The following is a 27,943-nucleotide window of genomic DNA, read 5'->3' as shown; positions in this document are numbered from 1 at the left end:
ATGTGAAAAATATCTGCTGTCTATTCAGTTTTTAACTTGGCCTCACAGATTTTCTCAGAGGTCGTGTTCTCCTCTTCAGATCTTCAAACCGATGTTTTCATAACCGTCGACCCGAAGTTCCAATCTGTGAAATAAAAACCCACCTTTTCCTTTCAAGTGATTCATCAGTTATGAATCAATTAATCAGCCTTCAAGCAAACATTTGCTCACTGCAGCGACACATCTGCTTTCCCTCTGTTTTATATCATCGTGAAATCAATATCTTGCGGTTTGGACTGTTGTTTGACAAGACGAGCAATTTGAGCATTTGAAGGGGGCTGTGGGAAACCGACGGGTACTTTTCTCTATTTTCTGTCATTTCAAAGACCCAGTGATTGATAGATTAATCAATGAAGAGCACGATAGCTGTGACAGACAGTTGTCCAAACCATCTGTATCGATGGGAAACGCCGCTCTGTGGATGAAGTGAAGCATATGGCTCGCACCCGTGCACGACCACAGGCCGGTCCTCCCAAGTCCAGACTATTCAATTTTGGATTTTTCTAAACTGCACCTGTGTTTTCTGACCAATTAAAACAAACCCCCCCCCCCCCCCCCCCCCCGCCCCCCATCCTAGTTTGACAACCGAGCTGGTGGCTTTAAAAGCCTGTGGTTTGTGCGATAATGGTAGAATAGTGAATGCAACCATTAGTGGCCAGACAGGGTTGGGTCACCTTCACAGGCTGAGAGCCAGGCTGTTGTTGTCCTCCATCAGATGGAGACCCCCCCCCCCCCCCCCCCCCCCCTCCCCCTCCCCCTCCTCCTCCATCCGCTGCTCTGGCACTGCTGCCCATTATTTCTGGCTATCTGGGTGACCCGTGGCTGCTGTGTCATTTTCACACCACAGGGCTAATTGCACCAAATGGCAGTAGATTTTTGAGGGAACAGATGAGATAGGCAGTCCACGCTGACCACCCAGTGCCAACCATTAGCTGTAATTTTCGTTTATGGCTGCAGAGATTCTTCAGGAGTTTGACGTATTAACACATTTACAGTGAGCCCTGTGGTGATGTAACCGAGGACTCGTCTCTCCGGTGTTTCTCTAATAGGGTCTGTGAAGCGTTCCTTCCACACTTCTCTCCTGGTAGCGTGTAAGCAAAGAAAGTTTGACAGTAGCTGGAAGTTTTTGTTTTTTTATGACCCCGGTTTGCTCTCTCCTCTCTGCAGCTGGCTGTACCTTTGATGAGGACTCAGACCCCGGCTTGTGCGAGTACCGCCAGGGCCAAGACGATGACTTTGACTGGCAGCTAATCAGGACCTACAATTGGCCACACCCGACCCCGGATCTTCTCCGAGGTAGGTTTCAAATATGTGTCACAGTTGAGGTTTCTGACCGCACCCGCCTCCGTGGCCCGGCGGCGCGAAAATCCCCCCCCCCCCCCAAAAAAAAAAAAACCCCAGACTGACAATGACAAAGCTGTAGTGTGGGAGCTGTGGACCATGGTGTGTAATGCACATCTGCTGCAGAGGAGACGCTCGCTGCAGTTATGGACTGTGCTCATGTTACACAGCTCTCATGTGAAAAGTAATAAAGGGAAATGAACATCTATTCTAGTGACTATTCCAGGCGCTTGGAATGAGTCTCTCACTGATTCTGCAGCAACTTTTAGGGGCACTAATTTCCAGGTGAGCAGTGAGCAGAAGAAAGCAGCACAGCGGGGGGGGGGGGTGAACATGTATTACAAGGTGGACGGATCCATTATCGAACATTGTTAATGTCTGTGTGACGACTTCGTTTATTAGTAGAACACCTTTCAGCAATAAGGCAATTCAGTTGAAGTGAATGATTTGAAGGTATTATTTTTTTACCCTGGGTTTTGCCTCTCAGGCTGCGCAGGTGCTTCGTCCTGCAGATGCTGCTCATGGCTGATAAACGTCAAGTCACCTCCACTGATTGTTTTTCTATAAAAATCCACTAATTTTTTTAAAATGATTGACGGTCAATAAAAGAAAAGATTCCACGTCATCGATGTATTTGCTCACGTGAAGTCGATGTATCCGGAAGGAAAAAATGGATTCAGTGAAAGATGAAACAGTAAAAACTCAATGTTCTTCGTACTGAAAGGTGAAAACTACTAAACAGAATATGATTCAAGTGATTGTTGAGTGTTATTATGGAAAGAACAGTGATGTTTCATGTGTGTGTTTGGAGGAAGAGCCTCTGAAAGCAGTTCACCTTTCCAGTGACAGAATAGAGAGAGCTGCGTTTGCTGATAGGACTGACCAGGTGTGTGTGTGTGTGTGTGTGTGTGTTTTTGAAATTCTTCACATGACCACTCCCGTCAATTTCTGTCTGTTAAAAAAACAAGTTAAACACCTCGGACGCCTTTGAAGAGAGACTGAAGTTCAGACTTCGAGGGCGGCAGCTATTAACACCCGGTCAGAAGACGCCACCTCAGGAAAACAAACGCTTTCTTGAGTCCTGATTTGAGGAATATGTGCTGATGGAACAGGAAAGGATCGGCTGTGGGTAGAGTAACTATGAAGATGTCATTTTCAAGGTAAAGTTTACTTTGCTAATAAGCGAGTCTGATGGACGGATAGTCAAACCCACGACGGTGTGAGCTCTGCAGTCTGGCAGGCGTCTGGGAATTCATATTTTGTAAAAACAAACATGAACCAAAAGGAGCACCGAGTGTCTGGAGATATTTACCAGCGGAGTCTAGAAACAGAGTTATAAACAATGCTGTTTGGGCACAGAAACACAACGCTGACACAATCAGCCACCAGACTACTATAAAGCAGAGTTACCGCGGCTTTTATGTGCTGTGTTGTTTTTCAGACGGTTCGTTACGGGAGCTCCGTGAATGTCCCGAATAAAAATAATGACACATTTAATTAAGACAAATTTACTGCAAACTGAATGGGACTGTTTGTGTCAGCTACCAGAAGGGGGGGGGGGGGGGGGGGCGTCACATCCAAACCTCAACAGTAGTGGCGGCAGGATGCTGGTGCGGTTTTGAATGTGGACGGGTCCAGAGACGAGGAGCCGCTTTATTATCGCTGCCGGTGCTGTGAAAGTTACACCGCTGCGTCAGCTCCTGGTTCACACTTCGAAAAACTTGTACCCGGACTTCTCCGTGCTCTGTTCAGCTGAGACTGACGCCAAGCATAACAATGCATTTCAGATGTATCTGCATTGGAGATGGGGATTTGCCTCCTGAACTCACTCATGATTTATAACTAACAAACTCTGGCTGGATGTTAAACAGAAAGAAAGCAGCTCGGCCGTGCAAGCGAGAGCGCACACACTCGGTGGCTGTTGGGTACGTCGCCTCCATCACCTTGTGCCGAAGTTGTTGTGACAAATAGACTGTGTTTCGACAGGTTGTCTTGCTGCACTGTATGCATTATACAAAGCTGACTCTGTGTTCCTTCAGCACAGACAGACGCGGGATGCGTTTTGCCTGCACCGTATTCCTCCCAAATGCGACGTGAGCAACCCAGACGCAGCTGGTTCCTGTGTTTTGTGCTGCTTTATTGAGAGTTATTCACTTATCAAAGTATCACCCAAGAAGCCCTTTGGTGCAAAGAATAAAGAGGTTCATAGATATGCAGGGGATTGCTGAATAACTAAAGAGGATGGAGCCGTTCTGTCTCACTTCTCAGTCTCAACTCAAAACTGGAGGTGACGGGGTTTTTGTCAGTTAGTTGGAAACTGAACAACTTGTGTTGGTGCTTTGTTGAGCAGACAAAAACCGTATGCACGAGTCATATCAATTCTTAAAGCTGCACTCATCAATATTTTTAACACGATATAAAATATGTTTCTCATACAGAGAATTATCACCCAACCCCTCAACTCTATGGAGCTGATTCTCCTGGTAACTATCCTCCACTAGCTCTTTGTTTAGGTTTAGCATTCACTCATTAAATATAGGCAATACAGACAGTAACAACTAAGTGACTCAGGCAGAAGCACAATGCTTATATATGCTTCCCTACATCCTTTCAATCAATTTAAGGTAGCCACCAAAAAAAAAGAAAAGTTCTGCAACCTGTTCGTCTGAGACCTAAAAGTGAATCATACATTTTTTTGAATTTACATTTATTTTTATTTTGGATATATATTGGATTTATATTGGCTTGAATTTACATTTTAGGATCTGAAAGCAGAGAGAACATCGGAGTCGCTTTTGCCACACGGGCAAAAAAAAAAACAAGAAAACAACTCGAAGGAATATTGTTGTTGTTGTTGTTGCTGGATGTTCACAGAAACACCTGGATCATAAATCAGTGTTGTGTTGTGCACTTTGTTTTCTTCCCCCAAGTGGCCAAAAAAAACTTGATAGAAACACGCTGTAAGATTATTTCAGTTTTCTATTTGTTTCTTTAACAATGCAGATTTTTCAGACTCTATAAAGAGACCCAGCACCAAACAACAGACACACACACACACACACACACACACACACACACACACACAGCGAGAGCATTTAGCAGCTGAAGAGACAAATATTTTCCTCAGAGTGGAAAGTCGGGACTTTTCATCTGTCAGGGTTAGAAACACAAGTCAACAGGAATGCTAATGTTGCTCCATGTTTAAAAGATTCTTTGTTAACATGTTATCATCATCAGTCCAGAACCCGAATATATTCAATAAACTATGTTGACTATCATATATGACGAAGAAAAGCAGCAGATTCTCAAATATAAGATCTTAGAATCAGGGATATTTTGACAGAAACAATAATTGCTCATTGATTTTCCGTCAACCACCCGATCTTCCATTATTCCACCCAGCTGAGTGCGTACGTCTCCTCCTCTCCAGTAACAGTAGAAAAGTTTAGAAAGTGATGTAAGAGTTACTCCAAACATGATCACCCTGGTTAAAAAAGAAAATAAAGAAGACGCTGACTCACGGTGATTACACAAGCACATCGCAGAGGCGCTGTGAAATCCGGCTTCTCTCACCAGGAATCACAGCCGTCTCTCACTCGTGTCTTTCAAGAAAAGTGCGAACACGCTTTATTTCCACTCAGGCTGGATGCTAATGGATGCTGAAATGGACTTACAGGCTACGTGCGCACGCTCACCAGGTTCCCTCGGTGATTTATGCCAAACAATCTCAGCACCTTGGACCCGAGGTTCCAATCGTGAACCCACTGACAGCTTGTTTTCCCACGTCGGGTCCCTCGCTGCGTTTCTGTTTAAGTTTGTCATGCATCTACACAGGTGGCCTGCCTCCAATCTGCGCTGACATTTTCCATACATGTTTATTTAAAGCGGTCTGTTTTTTTTCTCTCAGGAATCGCTGTGCAAGCACACGTCCGAGAGGAAAACAAGCCAGTGTGAATGGTGAACTGTGGCGATTCGTGGAAGGAGCCGGCGCACGTCCGGGATTTCATAATTCATTCGCAGTTATCAAGTGCTTGTTCCGCCGTTAACATACCCACCCTGGGGGCAGGCTGGGTATGTTAACGAACTCCCTGGGATTGGTGGAGTCTAGCATGGGTCATCGCTGATTACACTTCCTGGTGTTCCTCAGGGGCTGGCAGCGCCACAAAGGCTGCTTGTTTTTATTTCTTTTCATCCAGACTCGCGAGGGTCGAACATGAACTACAGGCTGTGTTAAGGACCAGCAGCTATTTCCACACTGACACTAACTCCAATCCTCCTCTGTCCTTTGGAGAGCCGCTGTACTGGATGTTGAACTTTCCTGCGTGCCAAGATCACATACTAGATATTAAGCCAATCAAAAGGCTCAGAGCCTCCTCTCTTCTGATTGGCTCACCGACCTGTTGTTACTAGAGCTCCAGAGAGAAGCCTGAGAGAGGAGATGTAAAACCACAAATACATCTTCTCACAGATCAATACTTTAAAATAAAACATAGGAAACATGTAAAATATGGACTTTTAAGTATTTATATTTTTTAAAAGCAAGTATTCCAGTACTTTGTCCACCTCTGGTCTTTGACGTTGTTTAGTGCGTCAGTCACAAGCTGGAATTTATATTGTGATATTTACTAATATCAACTAATGATGATAAAAAATGATTGTGGCTAAATGTCTTATTTCCCAGCACTACTGCACAGTATTCACATTTATGTTTCTATATATATATATATATATCACACTGCATCAGTGTGAAATTCAGCAAGTAATTGATTTGACGTCAAAGTGTTGCACCTCACCTCTAGATCTCTAGTATGAAGTCGGCCGTCTCTGTTTTGTTCTCAAACATTAGTGAAGAAAAAGAAAACCTCGGGTTCATCCTGCAGCTCAGGTGGAATCTTCAAGGTCACGCTTTCTCCGGGGGGGGGGGACATTGCAAAAATACATTTCAACATGAATTTTTCCAAGGGCGTTAAATTCTTTCAGAGACGCTAAAGACACTGAAATTGAGACAACAACTTAGTTTATTGGGCACCAGCGGCTCAATAGTATTGATTTGTGCTCACCAGCCGGTGGAATACCAATGACATGAAACATTGCAGCTAAGAAGGAACATGTCACGCCCCTTCAGCTTTGCAGTTTCTTTTCTTTTTTTTCATGATAGTGTTTCAGTCTGCTTATCAGCATCGTAACGCAGGGTGTAAGATGCCGAGGCTCAGTGTCTGCAGCGTTGTGGGAAAACGGACATGATCGCTGTGTGTGATAGACAGTGATTCTGCTGTTCTTTTGATAGTAAAATTGAACGGGCTTGTGCTAAGCAAAGCAAAGCAGATTCAGAGGCCCTTGAGGGAGATTTTATTGGAGTTAAATTAAATTGAAGCCACGGAGGACTCAAAAAAAAAAAAAGAAGAAAGAATTGACTAAAGTTAAGTCGATATCACCACGGTTGGTCTAGATCAGAGGCTTTCTGCAGGTTTTCAGCGGGCAGCGGAGGGGGAGACGTCGGGCCAACATACTGCATGCTAGATGAAGAGGACAGGTACACGCTGGTGTTGTGTTCTGGAAACAGCGGGACCTAAGTTATTGTAGTTTGTCCCACTGATCCGAACCGCAGCAGCTGAGACATGGAGGCAGTTAAAAGCACTTTAAAACCGTCAGTGTCGGATAATTCGTCAAAAAATCTTATTCTTTCTTTCTCCAGTCAGGAGGCAATTGTCTGGATCTTTTTTGTCCCCCCCCCCCCTCTGTGTTTTCCTGTGTTATATCTATTTGAGTGGTGAACTTACATTATCCAAAATGTTTCCAGTAATTCTCAAACTTAGAGAAGTCAGCGTCAGCGTCATTTCACCTGCCACATTTTTAAAGATACACTTTTTACACTTTGGTCATTTTCAACTATGTATTTGAACCAGATGAAAGATTTTAGTCACTGGAGGTCTGGGTCTTAGGTTATTAAAGAAAAAAAAGCTGCGTAAATGTCAGACAGCTCAGCTCCCAGACGTCCGGTGTCCACTGAAGTGAGTTGGTGAATCACTGATTTCTTTAACGTAAAACTGCTTTATTCTGTGTTTTTTACTGGTTTTAATCCCCTGGTCCGTTGGTTATGGAGAGGAGGAAACCTCTGCGGTAAATTCGGCTGCTGGTAAAAACTTCCTGAACGTCTCGTTCATAAGTTATCAGAGAAACAAGTGGTTAGCAGCAGTCTCAGCTCCCTGACGTCTCACGCCCGCCGTACGCGACGTGACGTACAGCGCCTTCAAGCACGACCAGCTCATGTATTTAATGCATCGTCTACAGCATTTGCATTTTTTTTATCTTTTTATTTTTAAATAAAAAGTGTCGGTTGACTTCAGCACAGTTTAGTGTTTCTCACAGTCCTGTTTGATTCCTCATTATCTCATTTTGTTCAGAGAAAGTTCGGCTTCATCTGTAAATCAGAGTGAAAAACGTGTCAGCACTCGCCCTTTAAGAAGACACGAGAGAGCAGGCGGATCAAACAGTCATATGCATATCAACTTTCAAAACAAATGGAAAAAAGGACATGTTTATTTATTTTCCATATGCAGCTCGTCGGACATGTAGGTGGAAACACGTATATTAGCGCTGAGGAGAACAGACCTTTTCATCGCTGTCATCCACGCGGAGAGATAATGTCTGCTTTTAGATTCCTTCACACACTCAGCTCTGCCATTTCAAACAGACAGAATGCAAATATCACGCGGCTCGTAGGAAGTCATCATTAATGGCGGCTTTGGTTTCGGCATGAATCACCTTTGAGCCGCGAATGCTGTCGCGGCGCTGGTCCAAAATGCTCAAAGCTTCGGCAAAGTGGAAGCAAAGCAAACTAAACTTCTGAGGCTCCTCTCCCTTCAAACTTCCCTCTTGGGGTTTGAACATGATGCTCATTTGCTGAGCAGAACTTCAAACATTTTATGGTTTGTGCCTCCACCCTCTGCCCTCTCGCCTGTCCCCGCTCTTCTGGCTGCCGGCTTTGATGAGACCGGCCCCAGACTAGAAAAAAACTAACTAGAGGAGGCAGAATGACTCTTTGCATTTAAATGGCACATTAACAGAGAGCAGTTTCTCTTGATCCCATGACTTATTTGAATTTGTCAGCATTGGAGAGGCCTGTTGTTGTGGAGGCACAGTGAGGTCCGTGTACTGCTGAGGGGCCTATTCATAAATACTGGGAGCAGGGGCCGGGTGCTGTATCCACTTTTTAAGGCATATCCATATATTTTCAAACAAGATGTCGGATCAGAGAACACCGTTTACATCGAACCCCGTTTTTCTCACGTCCTCCTGCAACACGGCGCCGAAGAGGACCCGGTTCTTAAAAACGGAAAAAAATAAAAACAACGATTCAATTATTTGGAGCCCGTCAAAGATCAGATGATCTTAGAGGACGCAGGTTGCATCCGAAAGTGGAAGCTCTTCAAGTCCTTCCAGCGTTTACAACACAGCGGCAGAAACTGCAGAGTGTGTTAAACTTCGTGCCGCCGAGACGCTTTTTGTTCTGTTGTTCTGTCTGCATGTGTTTGTAAAGCATGAAGAGGAAAACCACCCATTTTTAAATCGGAGACGTCAGTGAGAGGCGAGTTATCAATCAATCAATCAATCAATCAATCCAAACTAAAATCTTTCCTCTAACCTTAAAAGACTCGGTCTGACTCTCAGTGTATTTGCTTTCTTTTCCAGCAGTTAGACGCAGAGAACTGACACTCTCATGTTTACGACGAGGCAAAGACACAGGGCTCAATAACTAACACCTTTTATCTCTATTTGTTTATTTCATACATAAAAATAAATGTAAGACCAACAGTATTTGCTTTTAGATTTGCCAGATCCCCCAGATTAATGCAGCAATTAGTTGTTTTTAAAAGTGCTGGTAGGCAGTTTTTTCCCCTCCTGCTTCATATTTAATGCTCAGACATACAGTATTCATGGACCTATAACTTTAACCACTTGGCTTTTAAACATGAACCTCTCATCAAAGCTGAATCATTAAAGAAAAGGATTTTTTTTTCTTCTAACTGTTTTATGCGTTTAAGGACTAAAACAGACAGAAACATAATTCCACCTGCAGAGGGAAGCAGCGATGAATCGATTGTCGGCGATCGCCGTCACGGCTTCCTGTCGTCTGCAGAGCCGGGAAGTCGAAAGTCTAGCCACTTAAGATGGAGCAGTAAAGCTAAGGCGACAAACAACCATCAGTCTTCAAATGAGCCTTAATAACTTGGGCAGTGATTTCACTACAGTGGCCGCGGATGGAGCTACATCATGATATTGTTTTCTCACGGCAACATTCAGGCGCCCGCTGGTTAAAGTCTCGACTTTGGCAACAACCTTGGCGATAATCACTGGTTTGGTCTTTTGAGCTCGTTGTAATGCAGCTGTTGTAATAAACAGCCACTAATTTTTTACACCTTTTTTTTTATTGAGTCTTTTGTTTTTTGTTGTTGAAATAAACATTTCATCGTATTTATAAATTAAAAGTCTGTTTTTATGAACTCGGCGGTTGCGTCAGATTGTGGCTGTCGCCGGTGTCGCAGATAAACGCTCCTGACAGTTCTGTGAAACACTGAGAATCTTCCTCTTGCAGTAGTGACACTTGTCATTGCAGCCGTCTGTTTCCTCTGAGGTTTCTAAATTTACTTTCTTTTATCAGACTCGGGGGGAAGTTAAGGGGAGGACATAAACCATCTGTGTGTGTATCTCGGGTGAGGCAGACTGAGCCCACTAAATACCACAAGCAAGACCGTAGACAGACTCGATAAATGAAAACAGGCTGAGGAAAAAAAATATATACTGAAGGAGGAGAGGCGATGTGTTGTTGGGGACGCCAGATGTTTCTGCACACAAAGGGGAGATTCAGGATTGATACGCTGAAGGCGACTGATGGAGCTTTTCCTTTTTTTTTTTTTTATCAAAGGAGCAAAAATTTTCCATGTGGAACTTTTACCTGCCTGTTGATCTCTTATCCTCTCGTGGCACATTGAACGATAAAGGCTCAGGACAAACAGTGAAATTGCACTTTGTGTTGGAAGAAGACCGACGATAACAAAGTCCCGTCTTCTCCCTTCCTAAAAGGCTCGACCCTGAGCGCCGCACATTGTGTGCATCAGCTGTCGTCGGGGGGGGGGGTAAAGGCACGTTCTTATCCACCGGGGGAATCAACTGCACGAGTGTGATGCTATAGAAATGATGTTGACAGCACATGTTGATTGGCTTATTATGCAGCTAGACAGAGATGTGATTAGGTGCGCGCTGCCTGATTCACTATTGTCTTTGGAGAACCGCTGCTGACCATTATAATCAGCTGATTGTAAAAGGGGAAGATTTTTCAATGGCAGGCGATACGAGGGATTACTGAGTCTCTGCAGCAGGTATGATAATAATGTGAACACGTCTGTGCTGACAGGCCTGTGAACAGAGGCCGAGACGCTGGCCGTCGTCATTAGAGAGCGAAAGAGTCGGACATATGTTGTTAGCATCACGTGTACGCCATTTTTGTTATCGACTGACTTTGAGCCGTAGCGCTGTGTAGCGCAGGTAACGGCTAACGCTAATGACACCTTGTTGGTGTGTAACTATATCCAGTAATATTACAAGTTCACTCTTTGATTCTAGTCACCTTAATGACTCTGTAGGAGAAATGATGATACGTCCTGCACATTAACCATTTACATCCTGGAACCTTTTAATAGCCGCCATATCAGGCCACCGGCGGGGGAAAGGTAGAGCGGGTCGGTAACTAATTGGAGGGTCGGGGGTTTTTAATTCCCTCCTCCGGTCCGTGTTTCAGCCACATCCCGTGTTGCCTTCTATTAAATAGCATTACATGCATAAACATAAATGCAGGGTTTGTTAGCAGAGGCAGCTGAATTGATTTTCAGCTGAATCACTGATTCTGTATCCAGTTTGCAATCAAATAACATCAGTCCTGCCGAACTTCCTAATTAGGTTTAAACAAACGGTCGTCCACGAGCTGAGGACCCGTCACATGACAGACCGTCACCTGAAATCCACTCGCCTCCTCAGAAAACTCTCATTCTCGCTTCAGTTCGCAGCATCAGTGGCTGCGAAGGTGGTTCTCGAGTCCTGTGCTAACAAGGGGGTCAATCAGAACGCCCTCTCTAAGCTCTCTGCAGTTTATGAAAGGCATTTAGAGTAGATTTGCATTATTTATTAGCTTTACCGATGCCCTTCAATGTTTGCTTGAGCTTTTAATACCAGGTATTAACAGCACGTTGCACCGCAAGTGACTCTTCCCACAAACAGGTCCCATTACTCCAAAACGGCCTCTGCTCTCTGTTGCTACCGCTGATTATAACAAGGCTCTCTCTCTCTCTCTCTCTCTCTCTCTCTCTCTCTCTCTCTCTCTCTCTCTTCTCGCACATCAGTTCACACCCACAGAAACCTGACCGTCTGTATCTGCCTGTCACTAGTTTATAAATGTAAACAGCCAAGAAAGCCACAAAAAAAAAGTACATTAAAAATAGAATGTTTTTAAAATAGGTTGTTTGTGAATCCAAATATACAAACATCTTCTGTTTCACTGCCGATCTAAATATATGTGGGTTGAACAGGGATCGAGGAGCGGGGGGGTTGATTGTACTCCAGAGAGAAGTTTTCACATTCTGAATCACTCCAGGTGTATTTATGGTAACAGCGTTCTGGAGTACAATATAAATGTTAATGGATCTGGATGTGGCACAAGTCGACAGTCCCCTCCTCCGCTGCGGAGAGCGCCGTGGCTAACGGCTAAAAGCTCGTACTCTTACTCAGGTTAAGCTGCTAACCGTGCGCATACGTGTTTTCATATCCTGACCACAAATATCTCCTTTTTAACAGAATGAATAAAATAATCCAGACTTCATCTCACAGGCAGCAGAAGACGTGTTAGGATGTCTTAGTATCCCAGCTCTTATATTTAGGTTTGAAATAACTGGAACACTGAGAAGGAGAATTTGCATATTCTGAGCTCGTACGAACTGATTCTTCACTTTTTGTTTTTTTATTATTATTATTTCTTGTGGAAAATGTGAATGCAGTCAACACAGTCACGGCGCGCAGTCTCAAGTCACAGTCATAGTAAATATACAGTACATATGAAATATAATTAACCAGTGTTAGGTTTGTATGTATGATTGTATTACATTGAGGTAATCATCCATCTCTTCACTATCCTTTTTGTCCCACTTTAACTATAATAAATGCATTTTTATTTTCTATCTTAATATGAAACTTCATGTTTTTAATACTGATGGAATATGAATAATATTGTTGGGTTGGAGTTGTACATAGTTTTATTTCATCTGGAGTTAATGGCTGAACTTTACATGCGACCCCTGTCATCCTCACTATTACTTTTTCTTCTCTTTTTCTCCTTCCTGCTTTTTTCTTTTCCTCTGTTTGTTTGTTTTTTTTCTGCATTTGCCATCTTCATCCTCTCTCCCTTTCCCTCCTCCTCCTCCTCCTCCTCCTCCTCCGTCCCTCAGGTGGCGGCCGGCTATCTTTAGGACATATTTCCATATCCCCTCACTGCAAACATCACACTGTCAGTGTAATTGATATATTATACATTATAGGTTCCAGAGTTAGGATGAGTCATTTGCATATAATGGGCTGATAACTGATGTAATAATGAAAGCCTAGAGCCGTGCGCGGGAAGGATGAGGCTTTGCGAGACTAATGACCATTTAAATAATGCACAATAAGTGATATTTTCCATCCAGGTCAAAACCTCTGGAGCTCTGTGGTGAGGAAAAGGAGAAGAGACAGGAAATCTACAGTTTGACTGAACTCCAGAACAAAGTCAAAACCCTTCAAAGAACTTTTGTCGACTCCTTAACTCCTTTAACTAGCAGCTGCTGAGACCACAGAGTCTGTGACCTCCTGGTCCTGAAAGACCAGACACAAACATTTTAAAACTCCCAAAACTGAGAGACTTACTTTTGATGACCGGAGGTCTCCGGAAGAACTCGGTCACTAATGGAAAGGCAAACTGCCATACTGGAAACGGCTGCGTGAACGCTGCGGATCTGAACATGACTGAAGCTGAACTGAGACCATTAGTTGGTGTTTTTGTCTTTTATTTTGGTTTGATCAGCTTTTGATGTGCTCACATCCGCCGACTCTCCTGCTTCTTCCCAGCAACACTCCCGTATTTCAAGTTTCTCCCGGGAAACTCCAGTAACTAGCACGGCTCTCAACCTTCATTAGAAATAATCATCATACACGGATTCGTATGTTTTGTATGTTTGTTGATGCTGGTCGGCAGATGCTACAATTTACGGATGTTCCTTGAATGCCTCACATGCAGGCGATGGGTAGATGCCAATTACAGCACACATCATCAGGGGCCCCACATAGGGGAGTTTTGGGCAGCAGCAGTTCACTGTAGTGTCTTCATGGGAGGATTAACAGGGTTTATAGTTGTCATGGCAAAATGAGGCTAAAATGAGGGGCCGTCCGGGGGGGGGGGGGCAGTTGCGTGGTTTGTTTCTCCTAACGTTGTCCTTTTCCTCACAACCCAGTGGTGTGCAGCTGTGGAATTGATTAATTGTTGTTAAATTAACATGTTTAACAAAGCTTGTCAAAGTGATGCTCATGTCACGTTTATCTAATGATAAACAATCATCTAAATTGACGTGGGATGGAAACTTAAACTTGACCTCTGACCTGACGGTTTTAACCCAACATCAATCCAACCAACATTTCCTCTCACCTAGCTTCTTTAACACGTCTCTAGTATCCGACTACGAGCCCATTAGTGTTTCTACATCCCTGCAGAAAGCATCACTGTCTCCTGTCCTCGGTGTGAAGCTGCTCTCATGTTGACATTTCTTTCCATTTGCACAATAAGCTTCTGCTTCTTCTTGCTCCTCAGTCCTTAGCTTCCATTTTCTTGCTCCGGAAAAAGCCCTAGTTCATGTTGTCATGTTGGTAAATGCGGCTGAGGAGGTCGTGTCACGTGAGCTGTGCTGGTCAGGATTGTGAACTTCTGACCCCCCCCCCCCCCCCAAACAGTTTTTCCAGGGTTTGAAAAGTCTTAAGAAATCTCTCAGCAAAATGCTAAATGAACTTAAATTAATGAATCATTCCTAATTAATTTGTTGCTACTTTTGCAGGTATTGATGGGCTGATGCGGGCTGACATTACACTGTGAAGGTCGTGGTGTGATTATGAGGCCGCGGCAGCAGCACCGCCCTCAACAAACCTTACAGCCATTACACATTGCTACCAAAAACGTGGGAATGATTTATTGATTTATCAACACATCAGTGGTTTAATTACTGTGGAGCAGTTTATATTGTCGAGCTAAAATAACATCCCGCTCTTCTCTTGCGTCTTGTCTGGAGCAGCAAACAAAACTGTTATTAGTTTCTTGTCTTTGTCCTAAAATACATCAGCAGCAGACATGCCAAGCTTTTTGAACTCGGTTATCGCTGATAATTTGTGCTAATATTGAATCTGTGTAAACAGTTTATCTCGTTCAGAGCAGGAGTCTTGAGCAGATTACATGCGGTACAAGCAGCAGAGGCCTATCACGTCCCGCCCAATGTATTGGTACAGCCCTAGTTTTTAATGCCTGTAACATTCTTCCTCCACACTCCTCCTTCCTGCTCTGTGTGTGATGAATCCCTCCGTGTGTGTTAGTATTTCACACTACTCCATTTCCTTTCAGCTCGTGTGTTACATATCAGTCGTCCCCGTGGCGGCCTGACTCTCTTAATTCTCGTCTCCGTCTGTGGCTTGCGGCTCTTTTTGGCTGCAGGTTGTTGTTGTTGTTGTTGCCTATGCGGCAGCAGTCTCTTCCTTCCGAGTGGCTGATAAAATTCTGGTTGACACAGAGGGACGACACGGGGAGGGTTATCGAACGCAGAACAGGCGGGCCCCGGCGCTCCACTTCCCCATGGTCGGCTTCCCCCACATGGGTAATTGGGTTCTTCTTCAGCTGCCTCTTTTTCTTCGTCTTCCTGCTTGCTGCCCACTGATGAGTGCTTGTCGCTATCTCTCTCTTTTTCTTTCATTCTCACACAGCGCTTTTTTCCTTTTCTTTTTTTTTTTTTTGCTCATGTCAGCTACGGTGAAATTGAAAGTTTGTAGGATTAAAATTTGAAATGGTGCTGCTAAATATCCTCTACACTCTGCTCGGCGTTTGAAGACGCTGAAGCGACTTGGGAAATGAGGGCTGGGACTGGAGGCTGCTGGAGATGATGATGTCAAACGGAAATATTTTCGCTCTCAGCCGCTCGCATCCAAATGTGAAAGCTCTGTCTGGGGATGGGAAGACATCCTTATCTTCCTTTTAAACCTGTTGAAGCGCTGCTAAAGTGTTAGCTCTGCTCTGCCCAGCTTGTGACCTTTTCTGTGTTGAATATATTGTAAATATTCAAATATTGGTCAAGAATTATATTTACCTCAACAGCTCTCCTCTTTTTTAGTTTTAAATCTCCTTCTATTTTAAGATATTGATACTGTTAGCTCCTAATGCAAACTTAAAGGTCCATATTTGACACTTTTCAGTGTTTTATTTTGAAGTGTTGATCCATAAGAAGATATAAAAACTATCTCGGTGTAGTTTTACATCTCCTCTCTCAGGCTTCTCTCTGGAGCTCTAGTAACAACAAGTTGGTGAACCAATCAGAAGAGAGGAGGCTCTCTCCCAATTGGCTGACTGTTTTCTGAGTGATCCAATAAAAGTAAAGCACTCGAGAAACCAAATCCTGTAAAGGTTTGGATGGTGGGTCCAGGTGGGCGGGGCTTGGTGACTGCTTCGTTGTGACATCACAAAGTTCCAGAAGTCCTGAGGGCTGGTTTTAAGGCTCAGTTTCTGAATACAGGCTGTGTGCATTTCTCTGTGGACTGAGGCTTTGATACTTTCACAGTATTAATATAGAAGCTAGAGCTGATCTATAATCACACTACACATGGACACAGACCTTTACACTGGAGGAGCTTTAAGACACCCCTCATGTACAACTTTTATTTAGTCCAGGTGATATGTAAAAAATGATGAAGCATGAAACTTGGCGGCCATTATACTCTCCGCCATAACAGAATCATTTACAGACAATACAGAGTAGAACAATATTTACTAAGACCTTAAAAACTTCCCTCAAAAAGAAAATGTCAAACACCAAGATTTACTTCAAAACATTTGAACATTTTCTTCACAGTCTGCTTCAGTTTCCTCCGCTTAATAGAGGCACTTTTGCATTTGCAAGCCTTTCCTGCAGCCACAATTTAAGAGTTCAAGGTTGGACCGACTCGCCTGTGGAAGAGTGATCTCCATTCGCCTTTGTCCATCCAACCCCAGTCTGTTGAAGATGGCACATTTGTGCTTGTCCACAGCAGTGACCTCTTTGGCACACTGATCTTATGAGGTGCTGCACCAGTGCATCCTTAGGTGTGTGTGTGTGTGTCTGATTGATGTTGAGTTGGGTGCTAGTGCGATCGTAGAGGAGGACTGTGAAACCTGACCTCTCCTGTGGGTGGGATGAGAGAATTCGGTCGGCAAGTGGAATCAACTTGTTCGGTGGTTGACGTTTCTGCGAAGTTCCCGGCCACAAGGTGAAAGAGCCGTGTTTTGTTTTCATCCACTCTCCAGAAAACCTTTTCACTTGGTTGGTGTCCTGTTTTTTTTCCATCCGCTCTTGGTCTCGTCCCCTTTCCCGCTCTACCGAGACCAGGTCGTCCATTAATCGTCTGGTGTGTGGTTCGATCCCAGGCTTCTCCAGTCCTCATGTCAAAGTGTCCTTGGGCAAAGATGGCTGTTCCATCAGTGTGTGTGTGTGTGTGTGTGTGTGTGTGTGTGTGTGTGTGAATGGGTGAATGTGGCATGTTTTGTGAAGCACTTTGAGTGTCTCTAAGACCAGAAAAGTGCAGTCCATTTACCTTTACCTCAATTTTTGCAGCCTTTGGATCTGTACCAATAAGAAGCCATTAATGAAACCCAACACTTGCTGCACATATGTTGCACATCAAAAGCCTTTTAGCAGCTGAAAGGACGTAAACCCGTTGAAACATCCTTTTCCTACTCCTTTGAAAAATGTGTATTTACATCATAAACATGGAGAGTAACTCACAAGTTGTTGTAAAACATCACTTTGACATCACAGTGGAAAAAATTCTGATGGAAGAAACTGAAATAGTTGACATACTTCGGGGGTTGTTGCTCCTCTTTTCTTCATCATCGCCGGAGCATTAGAATTTAATGATTTACTTTCTTTTTAGGTTTGGTTCAGAAGAGTGAGAGGAGGAAAAAGAGAATATTTAAAGCAATTATTGCTAGAAAGAACAGAGATATTTGTCGTCCAATGAGGAGAACAGAGGTGAAGAATGATTGTTAAGCTAACGCTACTTGCACTGATGCTTCATAGTAAAAGGCCTTCCAGCAGAAACATGTGCACGATGTTTTTAATTGATGGTCACTTAACAACACGTGAAAACCTGTACATAGCAACTGGAGATGATCATCAGTTCTAGTACTTTCTTAAAAATGATTCAAAATATTTTAAGAAAGTTTCACTTATGTGGGATATTCCTGTGGTGTTTTTGTTGCACTTTATAGATGAGCCTTTTCTGATGAATACAGAACTTGAAGTCGGTTCCTGTGACAGCCTGGCAGTTACCTCTGTTTTCTGTCTTCGGACTTGTTTGCTTGCTCGTCTTTGAATAACCACACACAGTTCCCCACAGTGCCTGTTAAAGTCAAGCTGACCACTCGGAGCGATGCTGGGAGGTGCACCCCTGGGTAACTCCTGGTTCCTACGCCGCGCTTCAACAGTGGATGGGGGTTGTCTTGGCTTTTCCCCTGGCGCATCTTTATGCTGAGATGAACTGACATGCTCTCCTGGAGCAGCCGTTGGAAGAAGAGAGAGAGAGAGAGAGAGAGAGAGAGAGAGAAGGGGAATCTACACTTGGCAGGCCTAATCCAGACTTCAGGATGTGCTGTTCCAGGCTGCTATCTTTAACCGGGGGCTGCAACTCCCACAGAGAAGAATGCAAGACTTTGATTGGGCCGCCCACACTGGTGCAATGTTTTGGCCGGAGCTGGAGGCTTAGTTGTATCATAGTTGCTGCTGTGCACTTTTTCACTGCAGGCCAGAGCGAAACAAGGAATAGAAGGTTGTGACCTTGAGAATCGCCCTTGGCTTAGATAAGCATACTCTTTTGCTTTTTCTGCACACACTGCTCCACGACGAGAACAAAGTGCTCAAAGAGAAAACTCCAAAATCTCAGAGAGGAAAAAAAACAGCGGAGCTTCACTACGTCGCAGAGATGGTCAAAGAAAAATCTCTAAAATTCCTCACAAAAACCAGTAAAGCGTGTGTTTGCATTTATTAACAATAGCTTAGATGAATCTGAGCTGGGCAATTTACTCTGCACAGTTTTTAATTGGATGTGGAACAATCCTCTCTGATGAGCCCACGCTGGAGTTGGGGGGGGGGGGGGTTCAGTTCGCTCCTCAGTATTCTCCAGAGTTGGATCGGAAACTCCCCATCCATCATGGAAGGGTGAAGACTTCCTCGGCGATGGCGTGGGGAGATAAGGAGAGTTTATTTCCCCAAACAGGCGGAAAAATTAATTGGATGAGAGAGAGTTGTGTAATCCTGTTTTTCATGGGCCGTAACCGCCCTCGTCCCGGGAACCGCCGTCCCAAAGCACCCGAGCGAGCCTGGCCAAAAAAAGAGCACATCTCAACAATACATCGCCTCCACCCTATCTTCTTCTTCTTCTTCCTCTTCTTCTTCTTCTTCTTCTTTTGCTGTCTAGGTCCTGCTCCATCTCCCTTCCCTTTCTCTGCTTCACACTAAAATATTATAAAGATAGAGAAAATGAGAGCGATAAAGTAATTAAAAGTCAGGAAAGTTTCTCTCGGTACTGCACACCAAATTAGTTTTTTTGAGTCACTTTTTGCCTTCGAGTGGTCTTTGAATGCTGCATTAGTCGTATCTCTAAAGGAGTGGTAATGAATTGGTATTAAATTTGCGCAGGTCCTCATTTTCTTTTGTTCTACCGCACTTCTAATCAGCGACAAGGGCCCAGAAAGATCATAAAACTATGTACGGTGAGGTACGACACTGCACCTGGAGCAGAGGCCAGTCGAGACGTTTCAAAGGCTGTGGGGAGTCGGGGGTGGGGGAGTGGGTGGTGGTGGGGGAGGGGGGACCTCAATGCATAATGTGTGATGGCCACCACCTGCAGATGCATCGCCACAGCTGTGAGAGCACAGCTTTTGTTTCTTGCACCTGTCGGGGGGGGTTCATGCCTCTACTGTGACAAGACGGAAAATGTTTTAAATGTAAAAAAAGAAAAGGAGAGTCTGATACAGACACTGTTTGTAGCAGTAATCAGTAGATGTGTATGCGTGCGGCGTTCAGGATTACAGGCCGCCGGTTCGTTTTATCTTACTGAAAAAGTCTTAAAAAGGTTTTGGGATGATCCATCTCTCATGCAGTAGATATGACACATTTCAGAGCTTCATCTTTTTTTGGGGGGATACATCATGTTGAAACTGAGTGAAATGAAATGAATGTGGTCACATTTCAACACGTTCAGCAGCACGAGAACATAACGGCCACCAGCGACCTCAGTTGAGTAACGGTTGTATTTTTCCCTTCAGAAGCAGAACCTGAGAGAAGGTGGTTTGTATGAAATGTTATTCCAACAGGTCTGAAGGCAAAAGGCTGCTCCGTCCGGCTCCGTCCGGCTCCGTCCGGCTGCGTCTGACCGTCTCCGTCTTTGTCTCGATGTGATAAACTGAACAAAACGGGACACTTTCGGTTTCTCTTCCAGGGTATTGGAGGGGTTATACGTTGGTTTGTGCACATGCGAAGCGGCTTCTTTTCTTAAAGGAAAACTTCTGAAGAGCGAGGTTTCCAAAAAACAAAAACCCAGGTATCGTTTTAGGACTGCTTGACTGGTCGTCGGCTCTAATCCCGTGTAGATGGGGATTGCGCAACATTAGCATAGTTGATACGAAGGTTGTTCTAAGGGCTAAAATCACCCTCAGTGAAACTTTGTGAAACTGTAAATGAAATTTCAAGTAGGTTCCCTTTTTGCCGTGTTAATCCCAAAAGTCAATTTCTGAATTGATCCACCCTCTAGTCTGAAAATCTTCGGTCTCTGGGAGACTGGAATCAGCCTTTGCTTTTGTTTTCCTCCTCAGCTCAGCCGTGGCAGCAGGTTTTTTTTTTTTTTGTCTCAGCATTTTGAACTTCGTGGTTGTTCAGAGCGCAGAACACGGTTGTGATTAATAGAGTCTGTAATGCTCCGAGCTTATTTACTGCCCTCCTCCATAAATAAAGAGAAAATAATGCATGTAGGTAGCAAGTGGAGGGATAGCTTTCTTTATGAGGGAAAAATAAAACAAGATGCTGCTTGTCTGTGTCAGATCGATGTATGGAATAGAGACACGGCGTCGAGACAAAGCTGTTCGCCGCTCTGATGCAGCTTGATTATCTACATTATCATATAAACTGTGAGGGAGAACTGCTTGAACATTCACCCGTGAGTGGGAAATTAAAACAGTGCACACACGCTGGAGAGAGGATGTGTCGCCCATGACAGGCAACTGAATAGTTGTTTAATAGAGGCCAGGGTCAGCGCCGGATGCCCCAGGGTACCTTGGGGCAAAAATGAGTTGCGTGCCCCTCTTCACCCTCCACCACAACAAGTTACTTTAATCATATTTTGATTAAATGCAAATGTATTCAGGAACATGCACCATGTCAGCCTATTATCAGCCTGAATTATTAAAAAAGACTATTAAACATGTACAAACTCTCAGGCTAAGTTACCGTTCAAGTAACAAGTTATCTCACCACTAAACTTTATGTAACAGCGTTGGCTTCAGTATCTGCGCTGTGCATGTGTTTCACAGTTGCCGCCTAAGTGTGTGTGCGTATTAAATCTTATTTTCCCTCCTCCCACTCGCTCTGCTGTTCGTCGTGCTTGTTTTTAGACCTTGTTGGGTGTCAACAAAAACTCGAGTGGGATGTTATGAGAAAGTGTCTTCTCACCAATAGGATCTCATTATTTTCAAGGTGCCCTGGTTCTTCAGTAACAGGAACAACAGCTCTTTTCTGCTTTGCAGAGGGACAGAGGGAGATACTACAGCAAGAGTTCCCAGAAAAAAACACTGAAGGCGCATCCTAAATTTCTTTTTTTTTCATGCTCGAGTTAATGCTGTACTTTGGGGACTGCTTTTAGGTAAAAATACACAACTCTATTTAGCAAACAGTGTAGAAAACAGTGTCCCGTCACCTCAAATTGAGGCGCTTTACATGCATTTTGCCATGTTTACCCAAATAAAGTTGGATTTTCTAAGGTTTTGCAGGAAAAAAGCTGCAGAAACTAGAGGACAAACTCAAATTCAAGCTCATCTATGAAACTCCAGTGTTTGCAAACGGCTAAAGTGCATCAGGGTGAAGCCAGACAAAGGTTGATAGAAGAGAAAACTGAAGTCAGAGAAGAGAGAAAGGGGGAACAAAGTGAGATGAGATCATGCGACAGTTTATTATGCAGATGAGGAGAGTCAGCGACTCCTAAACTGTCTGAGCGTTTCCTAATTCATCACTGTCGCTTTCATTGTGTGTGTGTGTGTGTGTGTGTGTGTGTGCGTGTGCGTGTGTGCGTGTTACTTACGGTACAGCAGAGCATCTGCGTGGCAGCCACCAGCTCTGATTGATCACCCTTCTGCAGACTACAGGAGCACATTCCTGGGGCTGCGCCTCGCCCGTGGGTGCCTCAGAGCCTTGATTAAGGCTGAGACGACCCCAGAAATGAGTGCCATCGGAGGGTTCACCCTCCGAGACGTTGTTCTTTCTCTTTCATTTTCTCTCACCCTGACCGCCTTGCCGCTCTTCAGATTAATCTACCCGCCCCCCCCCTCGTTCACCCATCTGCTCATTTCTTTCTCTCTCTTTTTCCTCCCCTTTTCTCTTGTCCAGCCACTTTGCCATCGTTTCTCGATTGACTTCCTTCCCTCCCCTGTATTTCACTCACCTCTTGCTTGTTCCTCTGTTCAGTCTTTGGCTGCATCCACACTAATACTCTTTCCGTCGTCTACTTGGTAAGTTGCAGAAGTTACTACAAAAGAAAACAGCAAAGGCAGTTGTAGCATTAAAATGCAGAATTTATCTGCACAACAGCTGCTCGCAAAGACAACAAGGTCAGCAACGCTTGTAATTCGTCACCCATGTTTCATCTTTCACCGCTGGTTGTCCCAAGATCCAATCAGGAGGCGAGACAGGTGTTTTCAAACTAAAGAGGGGTCAGCAGTGTAAACTAGCAAAAGTCATGTGATTTGAAATCTTAAATCTTTCTCTGTCTCTCTGTCCGTCCATTCAGGGCTTTAAAGCAACGTGAGTCGTGTTGACAACAAAATCATTCACGTATACCCAGTAGCTTGTTAGCGTCATATCCCACATGCTAACATTTTAGGATACGAGTTTTGTTCAGTGCTCCGTGCTAACATTTTAGCATAAGCTATATTGAGCACAACTCATCTACTGCTCTGAACCGAAGCCGAGCTACGTTAGTTACAGCCACATAGCTAGCTAGAGTTTTATCCTTGAAGGTCTTACAGTCGTCTTCTAACTGATCACAATATTCACAAAATTCTCCCTCAGAATTGCTGAATCTAAAGTTTCTCCTCTTGGTTTAGACAGCGAGTGTTTGTGCATCACTCGGTGAGAGGTGCAAGACCGAGAGTTGATTGATAGACAGACTTCCATTAGGGAGTGGCAGGTGGCAAGTTTCTTCATGACAGCTGACAAAATAATACCACTAAAGCCATGATGGTTCGAACTGGACTGGTCATAGGTTTTAAGGCTGAATCCTTACTGAATCCTTAAAAAGCTGCAATTTGGCCATTTCTGACTTTAACAACTGACGGGCAACACATGCTGGGATATCACTGAGTGTCCAGTGACCAGACATCCAGCATGCTATGTTTCAGTACATAGAGAGCTGTGGAGCAGAAGTTGTCTTTCCTCTGAATCAGTGTAGATTCACCCGTTAAAGGCTAAACCGATTTAATAGAACAGTCTATTAAATCTTGATATGGTTGGGTTTTTTTTCCTCTTCTTCTTCTTCCTTCCTTCCTTTTTTCTTTCGCCGCATTCGTGTCCACGTCTGCTGGGCTGCTGACACTGGAAGGAGCAGCTGACGGCTGTGAATTTGTCTTCCATTAGAGTGGAGCGTTCCCCAGGAGTGTCACTGGCTCGAATCATACGGCTGCTATTACTTCCCACAGGCATTACATTATTTATCTTCCCAGCTGACACCTATCACCCGTAGTGACTGCTCCGCAGCCCCGCTGACATCCCTGCTGTCACCCCACTGCCGCAGCCCATTTGCCCCACATTAACATCTCCAGATCCTCAGGAGGGAGGGGGGGTGGGGCAGACTTGCACCTTTCCCTAGTTTCACTCAGTTTCCCTCAACTCCCCAAACTTCCCCAAATCATGGAAGAACGTCAGAAAACTGTGGATGAAGTCGGAAAAGAAATAAATTTGCCCCTCACTCCTCAATCAGTCAGTAAAATAAAACAAAGAAAGTCGCTGCCGCTTTTTATGTACAATTTGGGAAAGTTGATAATCCTTTTAGTGAACTTCAAAAGGGTGTGTGTGGAGAAATGCCGGCAGTCCAAGAACATTAGTTACAGTACGACTGTAGCACTCAGTTCTGCATAACAAACACAGCCTGACCTTGATCCAAAATGAATGCACTCACCACATAACACACACACACACACACACACACACACACTCTAACTCTGTCTCTCTCACACACACACATACATAAACACAGGTCAAGGGGCAGTAGTGTATTGTTTCCCATCTCTTGTGGTTTTCCTGCATTGTCTCTCTGAGGGTTTCAAACCCTCTCGCTCCTGTCATGGATTAATTGGATTTTTGACCCAGTTCCAGTTTTGCTCCCCTCCTTTTTTCCTTTGCGTTCTGTTTAGGCACTGTCATGAGATTGTGTAAAAATGCTTGTGTGTGTGTGTGTGTGTGTGTGTGTGGGTGGGTCATCGAATGTGTGCAGAGGATTTAGTGTGTCGTTGGCTACCTCGTTTTCAGTCTGTTGGGACCCTTTGTCTCCCTGCCACCCTCCCTGTCACTCCCCCCGATAGGAGGGCAACAGCAGGCGGACAAAGCCAGACTCCCTGTTTGAATCCCTCCCCACACACACACACACACACACACACACACACACACAAACAGACACACATGCAAACCCCCCCGTCTTCCCTTCTCATCTAGCCACTTGCTGCTTTGTCACAACTATAACAGCCACTACCACTGCTATTGTTCTCCAGGCATTCTGGGACCACGCTAGGGGGCTGTTGGCGTTAAGTTCATCTGTAGTGCACTGCACAGAGAGCCAGTAAAGGCGAAGAGACGAGGAATTACCCCGCCTGCATGGCCGAAAACTCGTGTCTCTCTCTTTTATTTGTTGTTCTACCTCTGTCGCCCTAAATCAAGCCCCGGCTCTCTGTAATAAAACTGATGAGAGGGCCGCCTCGGGATTCCTCCCCTGCTTTTATTTATTTATTTGTTTTTGCGGTTGATCATGCATTATTGTTGAAAGGTCCTTTCTGTCTGCAGTCAGGCTTTCGCTGTGGAGAGAAAATGTTACAGGAGAGTGCACGACCTTGTTCCGCACACACACTTTGGTGTTTTCTTCTTTTGCAGCAGACAAAAAGAAAAAAGAAAGAAAGAAAGAAAGTAACTGCTGTAACCCTGCGTGGATATTTTCCCTGTGGGCTTTCATTAGGATGTTTTCATCTCGGTTTGCGTGTGATTACAGACCTGAGGCCGCTGCCGGTGCAGGGTCAGCTTCTGTAGTCTCTTTATGGACATTCGTCTGCTCTCATGCTGTGATTTGTAGTCCGTCGGATGGCTCCGCTCCCAACGTTAGCAGATGCAAGGATTAAGAGTTCTGCTCATAAATGTCAAATGATAGATTTGAGAACAGCGTGCGTTTCCCCCTCCAACTTCAGCTGAGATGCTTATTATGCTGATTTATTACTATTGATTTCAATTTCCAAGGCTTTATTTGCTGGAAGCTGTACCATTAAAACTGCAGCCACGCAGGATATGAATTAAGATCCCGGGGATTACAACCGCCTCTCAATTGTGTCTGGCAGAGCAATGACTTTCGAATGAGCAACACTATGTGTGTGTGTGTGTGTGTGTGTGTGTGAAAGCAAATGAACTCAAAAGTAATGCCTGCTTTTTGTTTGGCCCATTTGAATCCCGCACCCAGGCTATTGGCCGGCTTTGTGTCTCCTCGCAGCCAATTGGATTCAAGCGTGGGTGATTTTGAATAACTTACAACGGTCACAGCGCAGTGTGTGGCAGTGTGTGGTACGTTAAGCCGTTACTCCGTCGCTTTAGTCCCCGAGCGGATTTTGAAAGGCCCCTGTCAGTTAACGGTCTGCCTTTCACTGACACATTTAAAATTTAAAACACCCTGCTTTTCTTTATCCGACAGGCTGCCGTGTGTTTTGGCCTGAGATTAGGGACACATACAGGTTCATTGTTATTTGAAGAACCTCAGTGACTGTTGCAGGCCAGCATTAGTGTGCCCCCTACTGCCAGACTGAAGCCCCCAACAACGACAAGCAACAGACTGAGGGCTGGTTTTCACATTTTAAATCCATGAAAATATCAAGTCATATTAAATCCTTACTGCTTTTGATTATGTGGAATTAAGACTCTGTAAAGTTAATTTGAAAGTGTACTGGGGTTCATGTGGGTTCATATAAAATGAATCATCCAGTAAAGATCTTCCACCTGTTGATATGATAGATTTATTATAACTGTTTAATTTATACCTATTGTGTCACTAATTACAAGTTTCAACAAAAGAAGGTTTCTGCTCTTAAGGTACAGACACATTCTGTGGGTGGATAATTATATGAATAAATGTAATAAGATATATAAATCTTCACCATTAACTGACTCTGTCCTATGTGAAACATAAAGAGACAGGATCACATACACACACATGCACAGTCGTGTCCATTATTTTCTGGAAACTTACTCTTTACTTTAACCATAACTACTACTTCACCTGAACATTAAAGGTCCCAAATCTTCCTCTTCTTCTGTGTTTTATCTGAAGTGTTGATCCATAAGAAGATATATTTGTGGGGTTTAAGAACCAAAAACCATCTCAGTGTAGTTTAGTAGTGACAACAGGTCGGCGAGCCAATCAGAAGAGAGGAGGTTCTGAGCCTCTCTTCTTCTTGAGTGTTTTGTGAGTGATTGGATAAAAATAAAGCAGATTTCAGGTAAAAACACTCAGAGAAACCAAATCCTGTAAAGGTTTGGATGGTGGGTCCAGGTGGGCGGGGCTTGGTGACTGCTTCGTTGTGACATCACAAAGTTCCAGAAGTCCTGACGGCTGGTTTTAAGGCTCAGTTTCTGAATACAGGCTGTGTGCATTTCTCTGTGGACTGAGGCTTTGATACTTTCACAGTATTAATATAGAAGCTAGAGCTGATCTATAATCACACTACACATGGACACAGACCTTCACACTGGAGGAGCTTTAAAACATGGTTTACATTGTGGGGACTTGCTCTATTTCCCTGTGAGGAAGACAAGGTCTCATAATGTGACTGTGACACACACACACACCCACACGCAGACATTTCTTAGTTGACCTGATTTATTTTGTCTGTTTATTCATTTTTCTTTTTTTTATTACATAATGTTAGTTTTTCAATTATGTTTCAGTGAATGAAAATCTCGCAGAAACACTTTACATTTCACAATTTGCAGATTTTGTATTTGTCAGCAGCTTTATTCAAATCAGGCAAAAACTGTTACTGTCAAACTCACATGCTGCTGCTGCTGCTGCTGCTGCTTCAGATTTCGTTAACCCCGGCTGAATATGTTCCCGGGGTCAGGCCTTCATAGCCGGTCTAAGGAAGGGACAGGTGGAGGGAAAAGAAGTGCTGGTCTCTGCAGCTTGAAGGTGATCTGGAGCAGATGGTAGCTCCTCTCCTCCAGATGCACTCTACCTTTCCATATCCGCCACTGGCACACAGTAGGACTGTAAAAGATAGGGCCTTATCGCTGCCGCCCTGTGTGTGGCGGTGGGTGGAGGGGGGGTAGATGGGAGTGGGACCTGCAGTGGGCCTTGATCCAGCCTGCCAGATCCAATACCACCCCCCCCCCGCTCCCCTCCTCCTCCTCCTCTTCTTCTTCTTCTTCTTCTTCTTCTTCCTCCTCCTCCTCCACCTCCTCTTCCTCTTCCACACAGATGCTGCAGCTCTGCACTGCACCAACTGATGAAAATCAGATTTGAGGCTATGGGCCTCAAACTTCCCACCCACTTCTCACGGTTCCTATCAGTGAAGGCCAAATACAGCCAAGAAGCCGGCTTATCTCAAGAGGAGATGGGTTTGGGGAATTGAAAGCTTTGTTTGTCATTGCCAAGCAGAACAGAAGCCGGGGACTCAGGACGGCCCCTCCGACGACCGGCGTCTTCCTGCTCTCCCCTCAGGTTACTCTAGTACATGTTCTCATGTTGCATC

General features: G+C 44.4%; 1 protein-coding gene across 8 annotated transcripts in view; it reads left to right on the top strand.

Annotated features, from left to right (window-relative positions):
• ptprua (protein tyrosine phosphatase receptor type Ua) overlaps positions 1–27,943 on the top strand; it is a 196,872-nt gene that overhangs the window by 54,535 nt on the left and 114,394 nt on the right. For 7 of the 8 annotated variants that reach the window (XM_056398885.1, XM_056398884.1, XM_056398883.1 and 4 more), the window contains one exon: positions 1,207–1,335. The exons of the other annotated variant lie outside the window; for it this stretch is intronic. In XM_056398885.1, the coding sequence (XP_056254860.1) occupies positions 1,207–1,335 (129 nt within the window). The remainder of the gene's footprint in view (positions 1–1,206; positions 1,336–27,943) is intronic. 8 annotated transcript variants of the gene reach the window in all.

Source organism: Seriola aureovittata, chromosome 16, assembly GCF_021018895.1.
Source record: "Seriola aureovittata isolate HTS-2021-v1 ecotype China chromosome 16, ASM2101889v1, whole genome shotgun sequence".
Taxonomy (NCBI): Eukaryota; Metazoa; Chordata; class Actinopteri; order Carangiformes; family Carangidae; genus Seriola; species Seriola aureovittata.
The sequence above is the reverse complement of the archived record's forward strand: the minus strand, read 5'-3'. Positions and strand labels throughout refer to the sequence as shown.